General features: G+C 38.8%; 1 protein-coding gene across 2 annotated transcripts in view; it reads right to left on the reverse strand.

Annotated features, from left to right (window-relative positions):
* Positions 1-13,240, reverse strand: part of LOC137297639 (programmed cell death 6-interacting protein-like) — a 33,216-nt gene extending 19,976 nt beyond the window's left edge. Inside the window, exons 1-7 of one of the 2 annotated variants that reach the window (XM_067829532.1) lie at positions 13,023-13,240; positions 4,298-4,352; positions 4,063-4,132; positions 2,558-2,685; positions 1,679-1,832; positions 841-950; positions 321-437 (exon numbers count right to left, since the gene is read on the reverse strand). In XM_067829532.1, the coding sequence (XP_067685633.1) occupies positions 321-437; positions 841-950; positions 1,679-1,832; positions 2,558-2,685; positions 4,063-4,132; positions 4,298-4,352; positions 13,023-13,225 (837 nt within the window). In that variant the 5' untranslated portion in view covers positions 13,226-13,240. The remainder of the gene's footprint in view (positions 1-320; positions 438-840; positions 951-1,678; positions 1,833-2,557; positions 2,686-4,062; positions 4,133-4,297; positions 4,353-13,022) is intronic. The other variant, XM_067829533.1, reaches the window with a different exon arrangement.
* Between the last annotated feature and the right edge of the window lie 5,041 nt (positions 13,241-18,281).

The raw sequence follows: 18,281 nt of genomic DNA on the forward strand, positions 1-18,281 counted from the left end.
GATAAGGGTGAGGATGAAAATGAGGATGTGGTTCAGGGGATTCCAGAGATCCTGTGCCATTGGCTATGGCCCCCCACTAAAAAATAAAAAAATAAATAAATAAAGAAATGTTCAACTTCTTATATTAGGGTTAATGCAAGGACTCCCTGACTCTCATGCTTCATGCTTATCCACCAGTGGTAAAACACTCTGACTGTTAGAAATTGAGTGCCATTATTTCCAGACTAGAAAACACTCTGGCTTTCAGAGAATTGGTGTTAACAAGAGAAAAGTGACGTGTCACCATCTAAAAGATTTGGAGAAGAATGAAATGCACAAACCTTTAGCCTGGCAATTTGTTCTCCATAGCTCTTGTTTGCTTTGGCGACATTGCTCTGGTAGAACTCGGCCATGCCATGAAAGGCGGCCTGCTTCATCACCACACACTGGATCCACTCCTAAATACAAATGTTAACTCTGCTGTAATTAACGCATGTGTTTTGTGCTGCCTGGATAATGATATGTGCTGCCTGGTTATTGTAACATTTCACAATACACCATGTAGTCTCACTGAAAAAATGCAATAGATAATAATGCAGAATGCCTCCATCCTATTTCTTATTTTACTCTTTTTGTGGCAAAACATGGGGATTGTATCATAATCTTACATGAATTTTTGCAGAGAATGACACACGTGAAAATTATTACTCCTTTATTATCCATCATTTCATAATCCTTCCGCAGTCTCTTTCAAACAAAATTCCCTAAACACTTTGAAAATGGCAGTGTCCTTTTTCAAGGGAGGCAATTCTGGTAACTGTCAAAGGGAGGTAAGTCTGTCACTAAGAAGTAGTTCCTCACCTTGGGCCACAATTCTTTAATGGAGTGAAGCTGCATCAGTTTCATCGTATCAGCATACAGCTCAGAGCACTGGTACGCCAGCTTGGCCACCATAGCATCCTTCATCTTATCTACAGCATAAATCAATTAAGTGAACATAAAACATAAATGCTGTCATCAGCAAAATTCAAGCGAATTCCAAGCAACTTGCACATCTAATGGACAGTCAAAGTGTTGTAACTGAAATGTTGCTTTATTACTCCCAAATTGAAAAGGTAGAATGTTTACAATAAATACCATTAAATTCAAAGTAATTTTATCAGGATCTGGTTGTATCAGTGCTTCATTACCTAAAATGTCAACATCAAACCCTCATGATAGACTAACTCCTTAATGTATCATTAAGGTTTGATACAACCAGTTCCTGATAATCACAAAAATGTTGAATGGGTTATCAACACATCTCCAAGGTACAAATCTATACACAGAAACATACCACTGCCCAAAACAGAAAACAGATAACTGAAGACATATAGGACTCTGTAACTGTCACATTATTTCATGGGATGCATTCGATAAAGTTATGTAAGAAATGAGTAACCATGGTGACATATATTTTGTGACGCACAATATCACTTGTAATCAGGCAAAAGGGAACTATGCACCTGCACCTGCTATCGTTTGAGATTGTGGAATACAGACTTGTCTGTTGTTTAGGGTAATGGTACCTGTTACCCTTATTTAATTATGTAATTTGATATATTTCTGTTTATAGAAATGTACTGGAGGTACATAACTACAGGTTGCATGCTAACCTTTTCAGTGTTAATATTGCACACTCTCTGCACATTATACATACCTGATGTAGCTTTCCTGTATATGGCCTCTTGTGCCTGAGCTAACATGAGAGCACTGAGTGCACCCAGAGTGTCGGGGTTAAGGTCAGGGGTCGGGTCTTGCTGCACATGTGACAACACAATGTCCTTCATGTGGGCATATATTCCACTTGATTGCTGCACAGAAATGTAATACCATTGACAGAATAGAGTAACATATGTGCTACTCCCATACATGCAACACAATGCTAGTTTCACTGCAAAATTTCTAAACTCTTGCATCTTGAGTGAGTATGGTTTCATGCTGCTTTTAGCATTATTTCAGCAACATCACAGCAAGGGACACAAAGAATGGTCTTCACACATTTGGTGTGACGAATGAATGCTATAACCAGTAGGCTACCCAACCGTCCCACTTGTATTTTTCAGAGCGATGACATGGAATACATCATGCCCACTGGATTATCAGGTCCAGATTTGATAATTATATGTTGCTGTTATGTATGCTGTTGAGTGAGTGAGTGAGTGAGTGAGTGAGTGAGTGAGTGAGTGAGTGAGTGAGTGAGTGAGTGAGTTTAGTTTTACACCTCACTCAACAATATTCTAGCTATTTGGCGGTGGTCTGTAGATAATCAAGTCTGGTCAAGACATTCCAGTGATCAGGCAGAATGAGCATCAATCTGCGCAATTTGAAACCGATGACATGTGTCAACCAAGTCAGCGAGTCTGACCACCCGATCCCGTTAGTCACCTTTCACCATAAGCAAAGTCGCCTTTTATGGCAAGCATGGGTTGCTGCAGGCCTGTTCTATCCCATTCATGGGTCACAACAAAGTAAGTCAGCTGATAACTATAAATAATAAGCAGCGATGTTATCACACATATTTAAAACTTTGCCCTACCTGAAATAGTTTGGCACAGGTTTTAAGTCCATCGTCACTGTCCTGATTCTGTACTGAAGCAATTTGTGTTTGGAGAGCAGCAATGTTGAACAACATGCAGACCTTTTCATACAACCCGGAGGCAATAGCTGAAGACAAAACAAGAGTCATCAGAAGAGTCATGATATCCCCACCGGCTCCCACATTTTTGAAAGGACAAATCATCTGACAGTTACTTGATGTTTTCTTAGATATAAGTCTGAATCGTTTCCAGGGAAGTTATGAAAAATATAAAAGTCATATATATGTAAACAGCAAAAGGCACCACTTCATGATCTGTCTCATATATCTGCCAAGATCTGTTGAAACATATCAAATGGTTTTCGAGTTGTGCTCTGGGAACGAAGCCTATGCCTCCATTTTGAGACTAAGTCAGAATTGTTTCCATGGAAACCAGAAAAAATAACAAGAGTCATCAGAAGATGACACATCCCTCTGGCTCCCACACATTTGAAAGGACAGATCATCTGAAGGTTACTTGATATTTTTTCAGACTAAGTTTGAATCGTTTCCATGGAAATCATGAAAAAAATAAATGCCATATATCTGAAAACAGCAAAAGGCACCACTTCAAGATCTGTCTCCTATTATTTCGAGTTTTCGAAGCCCATAACTCCATTTTGAGATTAAATCAGATTCCTTTCTGTGGAAACTGGGGAAATGATAAATCACAAAAACGTGTAAACAGCAAAAGGCACCACTTTTGGTTCTGACTAATATATGTACCAAGTCTTGCTGAAAAATATTGAACGTTTTTTCAGTTGTGCTCCAGGAACGAAGCCCATCCCTTCATTTTGAGACGAAGTCCAAAACGTTTCCATGGAAACCGAGAAAATAATAAAGCATAAAAAACCTGTACATAGCAAAAGGCACCACTTCAGGTTCTGATTGATATATCTACCAAGTTTTGCAGAAAAATATTGAACAGTTTTTGAGTTGTGCTTCGGCAATGAAGCCCACCCCACCATTAGACTAACACCATGGAAAAACAAAAAAAATAAAAATGCCATAAATCTGTAAATAACAAAAGGCACAACCATAGGTTCAGATGATAATATCTATCAACTTTGGTTTTACAAATATTGAACAGTTTTGGAGTTGATGATTACGAAACAAAATGATTAAGGACAGAAGGACAGACAGACAGATGAGGCGTTCACTATATCCCCCTGCATTACAAGCCAGGGGGATAAAAAGTATATTAAAACACTCCAATACAGGATACATGAGATGTAATTCATACTTACATATAGCAACACAAAACCTACACAATATTCATCCCATCAAAGGAAATGGTTACAATAGAATGACTTGTTGAAAATTAACAGGGTTCAGGGTTCAAGTGAATGCTTTACCACTAGGCTACCCCATCGACCCCTGAAGGTTAAGACAAAGGGCCAGAACTGAAGTTTCCAGCTGACTTTTTGAATTATTCAAACAGGTATTTGTGCAGCTTCTAACATTACCAAGTGTTCTTTTCCCTGCCAGGAAGCCACCTTCGTCAAAGGCATCTCTCCATTTGAACTGCACACGGATCTGAAGTACGCAAATAGTCACAGGATAAATGAGTTGTCTTAGGATGTTAATCAAAGTACTGTTTCCATACTACTGATTCCAAACGTAGTTATTTCCCAACTATTAACAGTGCTAAGCCTGACATGCCCACACTGAATAATTAGCTCCAGTTCACTGTATACTTACCTGGTTTTCTGTGATAGGGAGCTTGCTTTCAATTGCAGCAACTTGGTCATAGTACCTAAAAAGAGAATGTACCCATCACAGAGAGTCTAACTCTACATCCGACTTTAACCTAGTGCATAAATGAAAACCATGTTTGCTTTTCAACACATTTGAGAAAGTGTGGTGTGGTGGTGTGGTGCTCAGACATAGTATGGTGTTTGAGGATTCTAGCAACAAATTTCATGCTCATTTTGGAAAATATGTAACCACGGTAATTTACTATAACACAGTATGAGTGAAATTCAACCCATACTATTCATCCACATCACAGGAGAAGAGGATGATGATCAAGCGAATCTTCATCTGCATCAGTTAGAACTAAATACTCGGTGCTGCCCTGTATCAGCAAGAGTTAAATAGGCCAGACATGGATTATACACACACACTGTGATATCATGTAAAGGACACACAAAACACATTATCTTATCTTCTTTGGGTTACATCAACACAAGGTCTCAGCTTGTTCACAAAAATGCACACAAGTTTACATGAGAACAAAGACCTCATTAATATTAATGAGTCTCTAGCAAATAAACACAGTTGTTTAAAAAAAACGACATACATATTTTATGTAATTGTTTAGTCAAAGGCAAAAACTTGATGAAGTTGTCACCATCATGGTTATATTGAATATGTTTATCTATTCACACTAATTTAAACAAACCAACCTGGGTACATTTCATCCTGTGATTCAAGAAAGGTAGATCTATCAAAGTTTACCAATACATTGTATTGCAATCACCTAAGCATACTGTTCAATCCAGTCAAAATCATCAACATTGGTATCCATACAACTTCAAGTCTCATTATCAGAATCAATGAAGAGGAGCCAGCCACACTCTATAGTCTGCTGAGTATGTTAGACACTGCAATCTGTGGAAAAGACTCGGTCTACTAATGACATGATGCACTATTTTCAATATAGTTTAAGATTTTATATGGATTACTAATATCGGAGCTAACTACACTAAACAGACATTTGCTAGACACTGGCTGACTAGTGAATTAAGTAATTTCTAATTTCTATTTTTTTATCATGTGGGGTTGTTTCAGTGATCTCATAGATACAAGCTATATTTATACAGAACATCTAACATTCATGCGCAAAAATGTTTCACAAAGTTTCTTGGTCACATTTGAAACAGTGAGGAGATGAACGTTTTCACTTACTGTCCATCTTCAAATTATCTAATGAACTTTGATACAGAAAAAAACATTCTATTTCACATCATGGTTTATTGAAAAGCAGTTTTAACGTGTATATATTGATAACAATGTGTCCTGTAGACACTAGAAATTGCATACTGGTCATCCAGTGAGTTATCAGTGCTGTGGTCAGTTCTACCAACTCAAGCCCAACTGGCTATCACTCTTGACTCCAGCAAGTCCAAACAGACAACATGGTTTCTTTGTTCTTGGCCACTTCATCAAAGGGCAACAAGACCCAGCGTGCATCAACACGCTTCAGCACAACTATCCTCAGATCTACAGAAATTGACTTGATGTCTGCATTCATGTTTCTTCTCATTATCACCTTAATACCAATCAGTAAATTGTTTCGTCAAGTAGCTACCACTTGGGCTAGGGTGAACTTGCATTAACATGGAGTTGCATTATTAGCTAGGGTCAGGCAATTAATTTGGAGAAACATTAATTTCAAGATTTGTGGTGTATTTTTTAGTGATGCACACATATTTTTGTGATTGAAAAGCCAAATGGGCTTCAGTTAGACTAAGGAACTGGTGCTTATGAACTCATATCATTATCAAATAAATCCTTCTTTTAATCTTTGATTTGGTTTGGTCTGTTGTTTCATACAACACTCATCAATATTCCAGCTATATGACAGCAGTCTCTAAATAATCTAGTGAAGTGATCAACAGCATGAGCACTGATCTTAACAATTTGAATGCAATGACAGGTATCAACAAAGTCAGTGAGTCTGACCACCCAATCCTGTTACGAGCCTTTTACAACAAGAATGGGTTGCTAATAATCAGTTCTAACCTGGATCTTCATGGGTTTAATATTTTTGAATAGCATTTAGAAGTGATACCCATAAAGGAAATATTTTATGTACTTCAACTTCTGTAAAATAAGAAACACAACATATTAGAGTATATCCTCTTCAGGCAATTGGTTATTACTAAAAGCTACATCACAAGGTGGAAATTTTAGCTCAAGCTGTAAATGGTGTTTGACGCTTCCATGTCATCTTGTATTTGTTCATGACTGATGACACATGTATTGTAAATGGCTCAGTGATAAATTCAACCTGTGTCTCAACAATATCTGAGTCATACACAACTTGATAACAGTCTCATGTTAGAAGCGAGCCAGAAGTGAACCAAAGGCCAGCTACAGTCACTCTGGTTAAAAGAACATTGATATGGAGCTGACAAATGTAGAAATATGTAACTAAGGCAGATATGGGATTCAAACCCACAACATCATTTCTGGGGTACACAGAAACTGTGGTATCTCAGACGGTTACAGCCTGGGATAAACATATTTAAGGAAAAAAAAAAAGCAAAAGCCGAAATTGCCCATTTCCATACACCCATCCATGACCCATTATCATGCATTAATTTGTGTTAGAACAGATTCTATTCATAGTAATTAAGGTGATACAATCTTCAAAGAAAGCAGATTACAGAGAAAATTAAACATAACAAATTAAAGTTCACTAAAAACATCAACAAGAATAAAGAAATTGCCCATTATATGTCAACTAAACAAAGGGAAAGTCACTGAAACATTTTCAATCAATTGTGATCATTGGATGCCGCTAATATGAAAAAAAAGGTAATGACTAAATTACTCTGTGTGGCATTTGCTGCATCAAGATGTGTACTGGAATTTTGGCTTTAGGAAGTTTCAAAATGTGGCTTTCCCAGGCAGACACCATCCTAGACAGATACTGAAATAGGGTATCCAAGCCTTAGTATTACTGAAAAATGCTCTGCAGGACTGAAGATGAAGATAAGTAACAATGTATGAGGGCAGTGTAATATTGTAACATTTCTAAGATGTATTTTTGTTTCAGTCTGCCACATGTAGAAGTATTGTTATGTACAAACAGATCCTGATTGAAATCTCCATTCAGCTTTCCTTTTAATGGATTCTTGGCAAATCTACCAATAGTCAATCAGCTTATGTCTCAACAGCATACCATCAAAATCATCCACTTGCCAATAATGCTGATCAAGCTCAGTCCGCATTCAACAACTGGAATTTACATGATGTGAATTCTTGCATCGGATGCAACAAAATTTATTAGCATGTCCATATGGATACAGAAAATGTCCAAATACTTTTTGCAAAATTTCCAATCAAGTAACAATAAGTTATGACTGAGTTTGCTATCAGTATCATTTACAATTTAATTATTCAGTGGTGTGGAATTACTATGTCCGACTCGTCCGACTCGGGAAAAAATTGACACTGACAAGTCAGTTTTTACAAGTTAGTCGTCCGCGGACAAGTAAATACCGAATCTCATTCATTCGTTCCATTAAAATACAGTGTGCCAAAAATTAATGTCCTAGATCAAATTCATTCATCAGTCCCCTCCCGCACTCGTTCTGACGGTCACGAATATTAGTGTTGTAATAAATTGTGAATGTCAACTCTTCTCTGGTTGGCTGGATTTCATAACTTCCTGGGAATTCCTTGGTAGAGAACCAGTCAAATCAATTGTTACTATAAGGCACAGTCGCGTTGACAAAATCGTGGAAGTGATCCCTCGGCTATTTCTGAGAATTCGATACGATGCAGCATTACGATTGGCTGAAAGTTATATCCCTGATTAATATTCATGAGCTCATTCGCGAACATTTGTCAAACTTCCGCTGTCAGGGAAGCGAATGTTGTATGAAAAATGGACAAGTTTGTAATACGATCAACACCTGGTCACAGAGAACAAACCCTGAGTCGATCAAGTGAGGAAGCTGGCTCTAGTAAAAGAAAATCTAAATCAGAACGCGACCGTGATTATGATAAAAAAAGAGTTAGAAAATTTCAGTCAGGTTGGCTGCACGAATTCACGTGGCTCAAAACAGATGACGATGACAATGTATATTTTTGCGAAATTTGTCGTCTGTACCCTCAACTTGCAGACACTACCTCTGGACTGTATGTTGGAAAATCAGTTGACAGAAAGGACACGTTAACGGCCCATCAGATGTCTGCCAGACATATTTCGTGCTTGTCAAAATTTGAAGGCCAGCAGAAGAAAAACACGACTGACGGCGCGCTGTCGAAAGCCTTTTCAAAAGTCGAAGAAAAGGAAGTTGAGCGATATAAAAAGCTTTTTAACACAGCATTTGCGGTTGTAAAACACGGACGCCCATATACCGATTATCCGTTTTTATGCCAAATTCAGAAGAAAAACGGACTTGAGCTGGGAAATGACCACATCGGGAGGGATGCTTGTGTAGATTTTCAGAATGCTATTTCTGCTGTTTTAATGAAAGAAACTGAAAACCACATGCAGAGTGTGAGATTTGTTTCAATTATGAGTGATTCCAGTACAGACTCTTCTGTTATTGACCAGGAGGGTATATTACTGCGTTATGTGCATCCAGTCAGTCATGAACCAGTTACTGCAGTGGCAAGTATTGAGAAGCTGGAAAATGCCAGAGCTGAAGGTGTTGTACAGGCAATTAAAACAGGTGTACAGAAATGTGGCTTTGATCTTGAAAATACTCAGAATAACTCTCCCAAATTAATCTGTGTGAATTTAGATGGAGCAGCAGTTAATATGGGGGCCAAGAACGGTGTTGCTAAACAGCTGAGTGACTTAGTGGACAATAAAGTTATTATAACTCATTGTGTTGCACACAAACTGGAACTTGGTGTGTTGGATGGCATAAAACACATGGATTATGTAAAGAAATTTGAAGACACAATCAAGAGAATTTGCAAATTTTATTCTTATTCTCCAAAAAGGCGACAAGAACTTCAGAAACTGGCATGTTTTTTTCAAGAAAATTTGATCATGTACACCGAGATCAAGGCTATCAGGTGGGTCTCTTCAAAACTACGAGCGCTGAAAGCAGTTTGTGCAGATCTACATGTCACTGTCTCTCATATGGAACAAGTGCTGTCCACATCCAACAAGGCAGATGAATTAGGCCAGGCACGGGCCATACTCAATGAATTGAAGCAAGTGAAATTTGTCAAGTACATTCACCTCATGACTGATGTTCTGTCTGTCATTACAAAAACCTCTGAACTGTTTCAGACCAAAGATCTTCTTCTCTTTGAGGTTAAAGAAGCCATTGATACCCTGTACATGAAGCTACTTGCTATGTCAAAAGAACCAGGAGAAAATTTGTCCAAGTTCTACAGTGTTTTTGACAAGGAATCTGCCCTGTTTGATGGGAAGCTAAAACTCACTGGCCATCTCCCTGTCTTTGGAGAGGACAAAGATGTTCATGATCTACTTGAAAAAGTTGCCACATACATTCTGAACAGGTTTTCAGATTTGGGAAGACCCCCTGTCTCCAACTTTCAAGTGTTTGACTTCAGGACCTGGCCATTCAGTCTTCAGGACTTGAGCACTTATGGGTGCAAGGAAATTGGAACTCTCTGTGATGAATACAGTGACATCTTGACAGACGAAGAAAGATCCAGCATTCCCTCCGAATGGCAAACCTTGAAAGTACAAGTCTCAATGCAAAGGAAATCACACCCCCTGGCAGTCTACACTTCCATTCTGCAAAGACAGGAAGAGAGTGTTAAACACATTCTGGTCCTGTTAAACATGTTGGTAACTGTTTCACCTTCGACAGCTGCATGTGAACGCTTGTTCTCCAATATGAATTTTGTGAAGAATTCGTTCAGAACACGCCTTACCCAACAAAACCTTCAGAACCAAATGCGTATCATTGTTAGTGATACACAACTTGAGGACTTTGATCCACTTCAAGCTGTTGAATTTTGGTTGCAATCTGGACATAGACACATAACTCACAGAAAGCGTCAGAGGGCTGCTACTGTAGTTCCTACCCAAGCCAGTACAGCAAGCTGTTCTGATGTGACAGATCAGGAATCTATCCAGCCTTTTGTAGATGCCATTGTTAACACACTGGGTGGGGAAGACATTGCCAGGCAGAAGCTAAAAGACATGGCCAGTGATTCAGCTAAACAATGCCTTATTATGTGAAACCTTGTTAGACAGAAGCTGAAAATCATGGCAAGTCATTCAGTTAAACATTGCCTGATGATGTGAAGTTACCATAGAGACACTTTGCTAGACAGAAGCTGGAAAATAAAGAAATGATTCAGCTAAGTAGTGCCTTATTACAAATATGTGATATTCAGTTTAGCATTGAGTTACATTGATAGACAGAAGTTGGAAGACAGCAAGTGATGTAGCTTATTGTGTGACTTAAATACTTTTTGATCCAGCCTATTGTGTGACTTAAATACTTTGTGACATTGCAAGACAGAAGGTAGAAGATACATCTGTGCTGGCTGCTTCCATTAGGTGAATGGAAGTTCCTAATTTCAAAGAATTCAGAGATTTAGTGACTGTGTTGCAAACAAATTCATTAAAATAAAGAACTTGTGCAAAGTAAACGTGTTTGATGACCTTCAACAATGTATGCCATAGTATAGTCAAGGTAATGTTGATTTAATTGTAGTTTTAACTGTCATAATTCGGACAAGTAGAGTTTAGCTGCGGACAAGTGGATTTTGGCACTTTACTTGTCCGTGGACAAGTGAATGAAAACTGTATTTCCACACCCCTGTTATTGTAACATATGATGAGATGATCATGATTCAAAATACAATAACAGTATTGATACTAATATTTAAATGTCTGTGACCTGTGTTGATGTCCAGGACCCCTGAAAATTAAGAGTATGAGGACTCGAGGTAAATCCCTGCAACAATACTCAAAACTCAACCAAGAATCATTTACAACAACAATACAAGCTTGAGGGTGACTTAGACCTGTGACACTACAATGCTACGAAACTATCATTATCCACACAAAATAAACAAGATGATATTGCAGTTTAGTTTTGCACATATATATTATGCTTTGACATTTTGACAGGATCTTAAATCTTATTTCCTAATCATTGCTCTCACATTTACAGGAATTTGGAAAAGCAGGGTCCATGGGCCATTTTGCATATTACATGTAGAATGAAAAATTGCCCATTAAAATTTGGAAGTTTACTATTGATAGAGTGGCCCATTCAAAATTTAGGAAATGGCTGATAATTCTGAAAATTGCCCACTGTCAAAGTTCTCTTTCACAATCCCTGCATTTATTGTGTCTGTTTTGATGTAATATTCAAAATACCTCCATGTAACTTATCAGCCACAGTGATTTCCTTTCATTTCCCTCTGTTGTACAGACAAGATTTTCTACAACGCAACCGAATTAACAAGTATGTACAGGACATCAAAACTTTTCGATCAATTATTAATCATTAATTCAGTAGTAATTGAATTCAGCCATGTGAATCAGGTACTATATTTGATACACAAATGTATCATACGGTAAATCAGATGTCTTTCAATCACTAATAAAGTTTTAATGATCAGGCATGCAGCTCACAAGACTGAGTTTATTTATTGATGATGTAGTGACTTTGATATAACTCTGCTCTGAGTACTATTGAAATTTTACTTTTAGATCACAACCTGTTACTGTTAGACTGATGAAAGAGGAATACCCAAAGTGATGCAGGTCATATTCTCTAAACTAAATGAGCATGTGCTCAAAATCTTTGAGTGAGTTTTCTGCAGCTTTTAGCAATATTTCAGCATTTAACCCATGTGGGGAATCGAACCTGTGTCTTTGACACGATGAGCAAATGGTTTAACCATTAGGCTACCCCAATCACCCAACAATCCTTGAAACACCACTAAACACATGTGGAGTTTGAAACATGAACATGTTCATGACATTTTCCAGACAACAGGTCCTCACTATCCTAACACTGACGCATATCCTGGATGTGTGGAATTGTTGGTAGCCGTAACGTTAGTTTCGTCACAGTTTTGTCACAGCATTTTTGACATAAAGTGTTTCAGGTTTAAAAATTACTGTTATGACTATGAGTTAACTGCTAAACCATTCAAACCACTAAACTGTGGAAAACTATTAATTAACACTTCCAGTTTCCTGTATCAGTGTCTGATTAACATGACTGGGTGGCAACATTACTAATTACTTTACAACTGTCAAACAATTATCAACTGTAAATTTCAACTGCGTGAATGTGTAAATAATATGTCACAATATCTAATTTATCATGCTGTAAAAGTTTACATATGAATTTCCATTCCATAAATGGCCCAGTAAATTGGTATTCTAAGTAACTTCACTAATCTATTATTACTATGGAATCATTATTATAACTTGATATAAAATGTTCTATATTTCGATGTTTTTTCAATGTCAACTTTTGACATAGATCACATGACAGTGAACAACAGTACTGAGTTTGTTTATTTTCATGTTACTTCCGCCTGTTTCAAATAAACACAACGAAACAGTTTAATGAACATGTCGCCTGAAATAGTTTGTAAAATAGCAGCGTAAAATAGCAGCGTATTTATTATTTCTACAAACATAAGAGATATACCGAGATACCCTTTGTAGTTTACGCGGATCGTCAACGATTTCACAATAACATTTGACAAACAAGAAATGACTTACCGGTACAGCACTTCTAACGCTGATTCGTGTTTGTCTACAGATTTATTTATCATCAAATTTCGAAGTTTGTTGAACTCGCTGAGGGCATGGTTGTAGTCGTCGGGTTCAGCAGACGAAAAGGTGTTTTGAATAAAACTTCTGAGAGGTTTTACAAGATCAACATCATAGGTCTTTTTCAACGGAACTGCCAAGAACGCCGCCATCTTGGATAAGTGTGATCACATGTTACTGTGGGCTATTTATAACTTTCCCGGTGACGTCACCACACGAGGTACCTGATTCACAACATCGTGGATATATGTAATGTTATTCAGAACAAACTGGAGTGTTAGACATACGTGTCTACATGTATCGGAAGCTTTGAAGCAAGATGTATTTTTACCCAAACAAGCTAGAGGTAGGTGTTTCCCACAGAGCTTGTCCAGATGTTGACAAATATATATTATGAAACGGCCGAAGCTCATATAAATCATACCATTATCACATATTGATATATACAAAACAAACAGCAAACCAAACAAACAAAACAGTACAACAACAACGACAAGAAAACCCCAAACCAACCAGACAAACAAAAAACAAACACAAACAAAAATCCCATCAAACAAAACAAAACACCCCCCCCTCAAAACAACAACAAAACAACAATAACAAAAACAACAACAAACAAAAAGAAAAACAAAACCAAACAAAGATACACACAGAAGAAACACAAACCCAAGCGACAAAAGGATAGGCAGACAGAAATACAGTGACAAACAAACAAACAATCATTCATTATCTTGGCATTCGAGGCAATGAACATTCAACTTCATCGCGCAGAGAGATTTAATTAACAACCATGCACAACAATTTGTTGTCAATAAACGAGTGGTTGTGAACAAGCATTTCCAACATTTATAAAGTATTTTCCGTAATAGTTCCTCCGCCAATATATTCCTCCTCTGTTTTCTGTAAGCAATGGACCAGAAAGTCCCGAATATCACGTGGAACGCGGACTCAATGTATATTCACATATAAGTACATATTTGAGGCGTTGGGGTAGCCAAATGGTTAAAGCGTTCGCCAGGGACGTAGCTACCATTATGAAAGAGCCAGGGCTTACGCGTGATTTATTGCTAAAAAGGTTGGAAGGTTGGGCAAGCATATAGTACTATCAGAATGTAAAGCTTTGCAACAAATCGGGCTTACACGAAAAAAATAATGGCTTGAGCACTACAGTGAAATCCCAGGTTCGATTCCTAGCGTGGGTACTATACGTGAAGCGTTTATTTATAGTGTCCCTTGCGGCGATATTGCTCGGATATAATTATCATAACGCGACGCAAAAACATCATCACTCACTGATAATATATATTATATACTATACTAAGAGGTCGGGAAGATGGCGAGACTTGAGCAGAAAGCTTACAGGGCGAAAATGGTACACATCACATTTTCAAAAGCTGTTGCTTGATAGGTGAATAGGTTGGTTGCCATGAATTATTTTGCAGGCATATCTCGGTGTGATCACGCACGTCATTCCAGTATCCAGCCACTAACACGTAGGAATGAAGACCTACGTGATGAGTAATTGCGGCAACATCCCACGCGACGCGAAGATGACTGACAACCGGGATCGGGTTAAAGGTGTGTCTGTAAAGTTTACTGACTTCATAATCCTAGGACTTGTGAAGGTCCAGGGGTAAAATAGGCGTTCACCAAGCCATGCTCGCCATAAAAGGTGACTATGCTTGTCGTAAGAGGCGACTAACGGGATCGGCTAGTCAGGCTCGATGACTTGGTTGACATATGTCATCGGTTCCCAATTGTGGAGATCGATGCTTATGCTGTTGATCACTGGATTATCTGGTTCAGACTCGATTATGTACAGACCGCCGCCACATAGCTGGAATACTGCTGAGTGCGGCGTAATACTCAACTCACTCAATCATAATCCTGGACAACGTTTTGCTAGTGGATAGGAACAGTTTATGTACTAGTTAAAATGCGAATACAAAGTTTTGTTTGAAAACGTAAAACTTGTCAAAAAGGGAAATTGTTTACCGAGTTATGAACCGTCAAAATGCAAGAAATATGAGAAAGTGAGTGTGTTCATGTTTACGCATCACTCTGCAATATTCCACCTATATGGTGGCGGTGAAATCATAGACAGAATGAGAAGACTTCGTGAAAGAATACAGTAAATTAAACAATACAATAAAAACCAAACAAATAAACAAAACATGCCCATTCCCCACCCGAAAACAACAATCAAACAAACCAAACCATGGAAAAACAAAAAGCATGCAGCAGCCCAAAATCCAAAGCAACACACACCTTGAACGAGGAAAAGACGGCATGCAGGATGCAAGTTTCATATTACTGCTTGACAGGTATACTCGACAAGAATGTGTAACATAAATACATGTATACTCTTCAAAACAAGTAGGGGAACGTGAATTTTCAATTTGGAAAGGAAGTGTAAACGTTAACAAACGTTTCAATGACAGACATCTTATAAACGCACCACCAATTCCCTCTATTACTACCCCTAAACATAACGCATGATATGCACTTGCATCATGCAGTAGCCCCATAGACGTGCATGGGGACCCATTCTTGAAGAAGGTCGAGAAATCACTTAGAACATTAATTTTGACACTCATCTTGCATAACAATTTTGTTAGTGTTCGTTTCTAGTTGTTTATTTGAAATGAAAATCATACACATGCAAATTACACGAGATACACCAATCATCTTTCAAAAGCGACTACATTCCAAATAGCTATGGTTGTAAGGAAGTGCAAATGGTGTTGAACTCTCAAAACATTCAATATTATCATATCAACACTGATTGACTCCGACAAATCTCCTAAATATTTTTAATCGTAAATAAAAAATGAAATTCCTCTAGTTTTTTAAAAGATAATACATGTATTATATTAGAGAAACCAGAGCAGTGAACGCGTTGGTGACAAGCAGGCGGGACAAGTAATCTGGACGAATACACTTGGTTGCTACACTTGGTAGACTGGCGATTAAGCACGTGAAATACATGCTGACCGTGGCGTGAAATCAATATCGCTACTGTTTACACCACACGTGTCTCGTAGAGCGATTTCGTTAAGCAAGACACCATCACGACACGATTCGCACGAGGAATTGAACATTTCAAAATTCCGACGACAACCTGCCCCCCTGTTGTTTCAAATGGAATGTTCTGGAGGGCAATCCCATAGAAGCAAATTGGGGTCCTTTGTCAGGTCGTTGCTCATCGAATACTTGTCACGCAGTACGTGACGTGAATGAATATTTCCTTTCATATCCTGACATTGTTACACAGCTTGAAAACACTGGGTTACAGTACTACAGTAACCTGAAAGTGCTATTTACCTCACACCCAGGTCCAAATAGCGACTTTTAACCATTAATAAATAAATGCTGATATATGTCTTCATAAACCCACGCTTGTTAAATTGTTGTGGGTGCGGATGCCTGTTCAGTACTTCACAGGACATAGATAAGTCGGCCTGGCGCACGCCTCTGCATTTCTATTTGGTACACATGTCGGCCTCGCAGGGTGTCCCCGTTACATTAATGGTATGAGACGAATATGCGTTTGTCACTTCGAGGCGGCTGACGGGATCGGGTGATCAGACTGGATGATTTATTTGATGCTAGTCACTGTTTTCCAGCTTCGTCGAACGATGCTCACGATGTTAATCCCTGCGTCTGAGAGAGAGAGAGAGAGAGAGAGAGAGAGAGAGAGAGAGAGAGAGAGAGAGAGAGAGAGAGAGAGAGAGAGAGAGAGAGAGAGAGAGAGAGAGAGAGAGAGAGAGAGAGAGAGAGAGAGAGAGAGAGAGAGAGAGAGAGAGAGAGCAGTGGGTATGCTTAGTGCTGGATTATCCATCCGTGCAGTGGCCAGACAGTTCAACTGTTGCATGTCCACAATTGTAAGTCGGACGCTAGCAGCGTCTTCAACAGACAGGCAGCCCACGTGACCGTGAAAGTCCGGGACAACCACGCATCACAACCCCATATCAAGACCTCTACGTGTAGGTCACCCATCGGAGAAATCGGTTTCAGCCATCAGAGAGGACAAGTTCAACAATCCGGGGGTAAGTGGGGAAATCAATCCTCAAACTGTGAGACGTAGTCTACGTGAGAGGGCTATGTGCACGTCGACCTCATGTTGGTCCAATTCTGACACTTGGACAGCATCAGACAAGTCTTTCTTGGCGTAGCAATCTGGACACGCAGAAAGTGGGAGGATCACTGGTTTTCAGTGTCCATTTAGATAGTATTGAGGGCGTGCCCAACCATCTTAGAAACAATTATGTGTAAGCCCGGGCACATTTTTGGAGATGGAAGCTGCGTCCATGCACTGATCTACAAACGGAATCGGTTACTCAATCTCGCTCTCTTGATTGGTTCATTTCATCTTATTCCAGCTGTACAGATCGATACTCATGGTGTCAATAACTGCCTGATAAGGTAAGAATGAAGATTTTATGGATGTCAACTTCTTTATATGAGAACACAACGTTTCGGAGTTAATGCTTACTCCTTCATCAGGTGATTGAGAATGGGGTACAGAGCTATATTTATATGTACAGGTAAAACAATAACAAAGTAACAAGTGGAATGAATTAACGAAAGCTGGAAGCCAATATAAACAAGCGCTGATTGGAACCCGACAGTTATGATAACAATGATAGAAGCCAATGGTAATACATTACAGATGATGGGATATGTTTACATAACACAGGTAGGGGGTAAGGACGATGTACATGATTGGGGATAAGGATGGAAGCGAATGGTGGATGATGTTTACATAACACATGATGTTTACATAACACATGATTGGGGATTAAGGATGATGTACATGACTACATGAGGGTTGATGGGCATGTTTACATGGGGGTAGATGATGTACAAACACAAGTAGATAAGGATGTACACGGGTAGATTGGCTATACATGAGATTGATTTATCAATAAGTCCCAGGCACTTGGTAGGTACACTCCTTGGTCACGGTTGATTGCTGGTTTCTGTCTCCGGATCTCGATGGCTTCTTGCAGTTTCCTTTGGCGCCAGTTGTTGTTGTTGGTAGATAGTATCCTAGTGTCCTCCCATCGGATTGAATGTCCAGGGTTCTTGAGAATGTGTTCAGAGATGGCCGATTTCTGTTCGAGTTTGCTGACAGAGGTCTGGTGTTCCTTCATTCTGGTGTTGATTGGTCTCAGCGTTTCTCCAATGTATAGGTCGCCACAGTTG

This window comes from Haliotis asinina, chromosome 10, assembly GCF_037392515.1.
Source record: "Haliotis asinina isolate JCU_RB_2024 chromosome 10, JCU_Hal_asi_v2, whole genome shotgun sequence".
Taxonomy (NCBI): Eukaryota; Metazoa; Mollusca; class Gastropoda; order Lepetellida; family Haliotidae; genus Haliotis; species Haliotis asinina.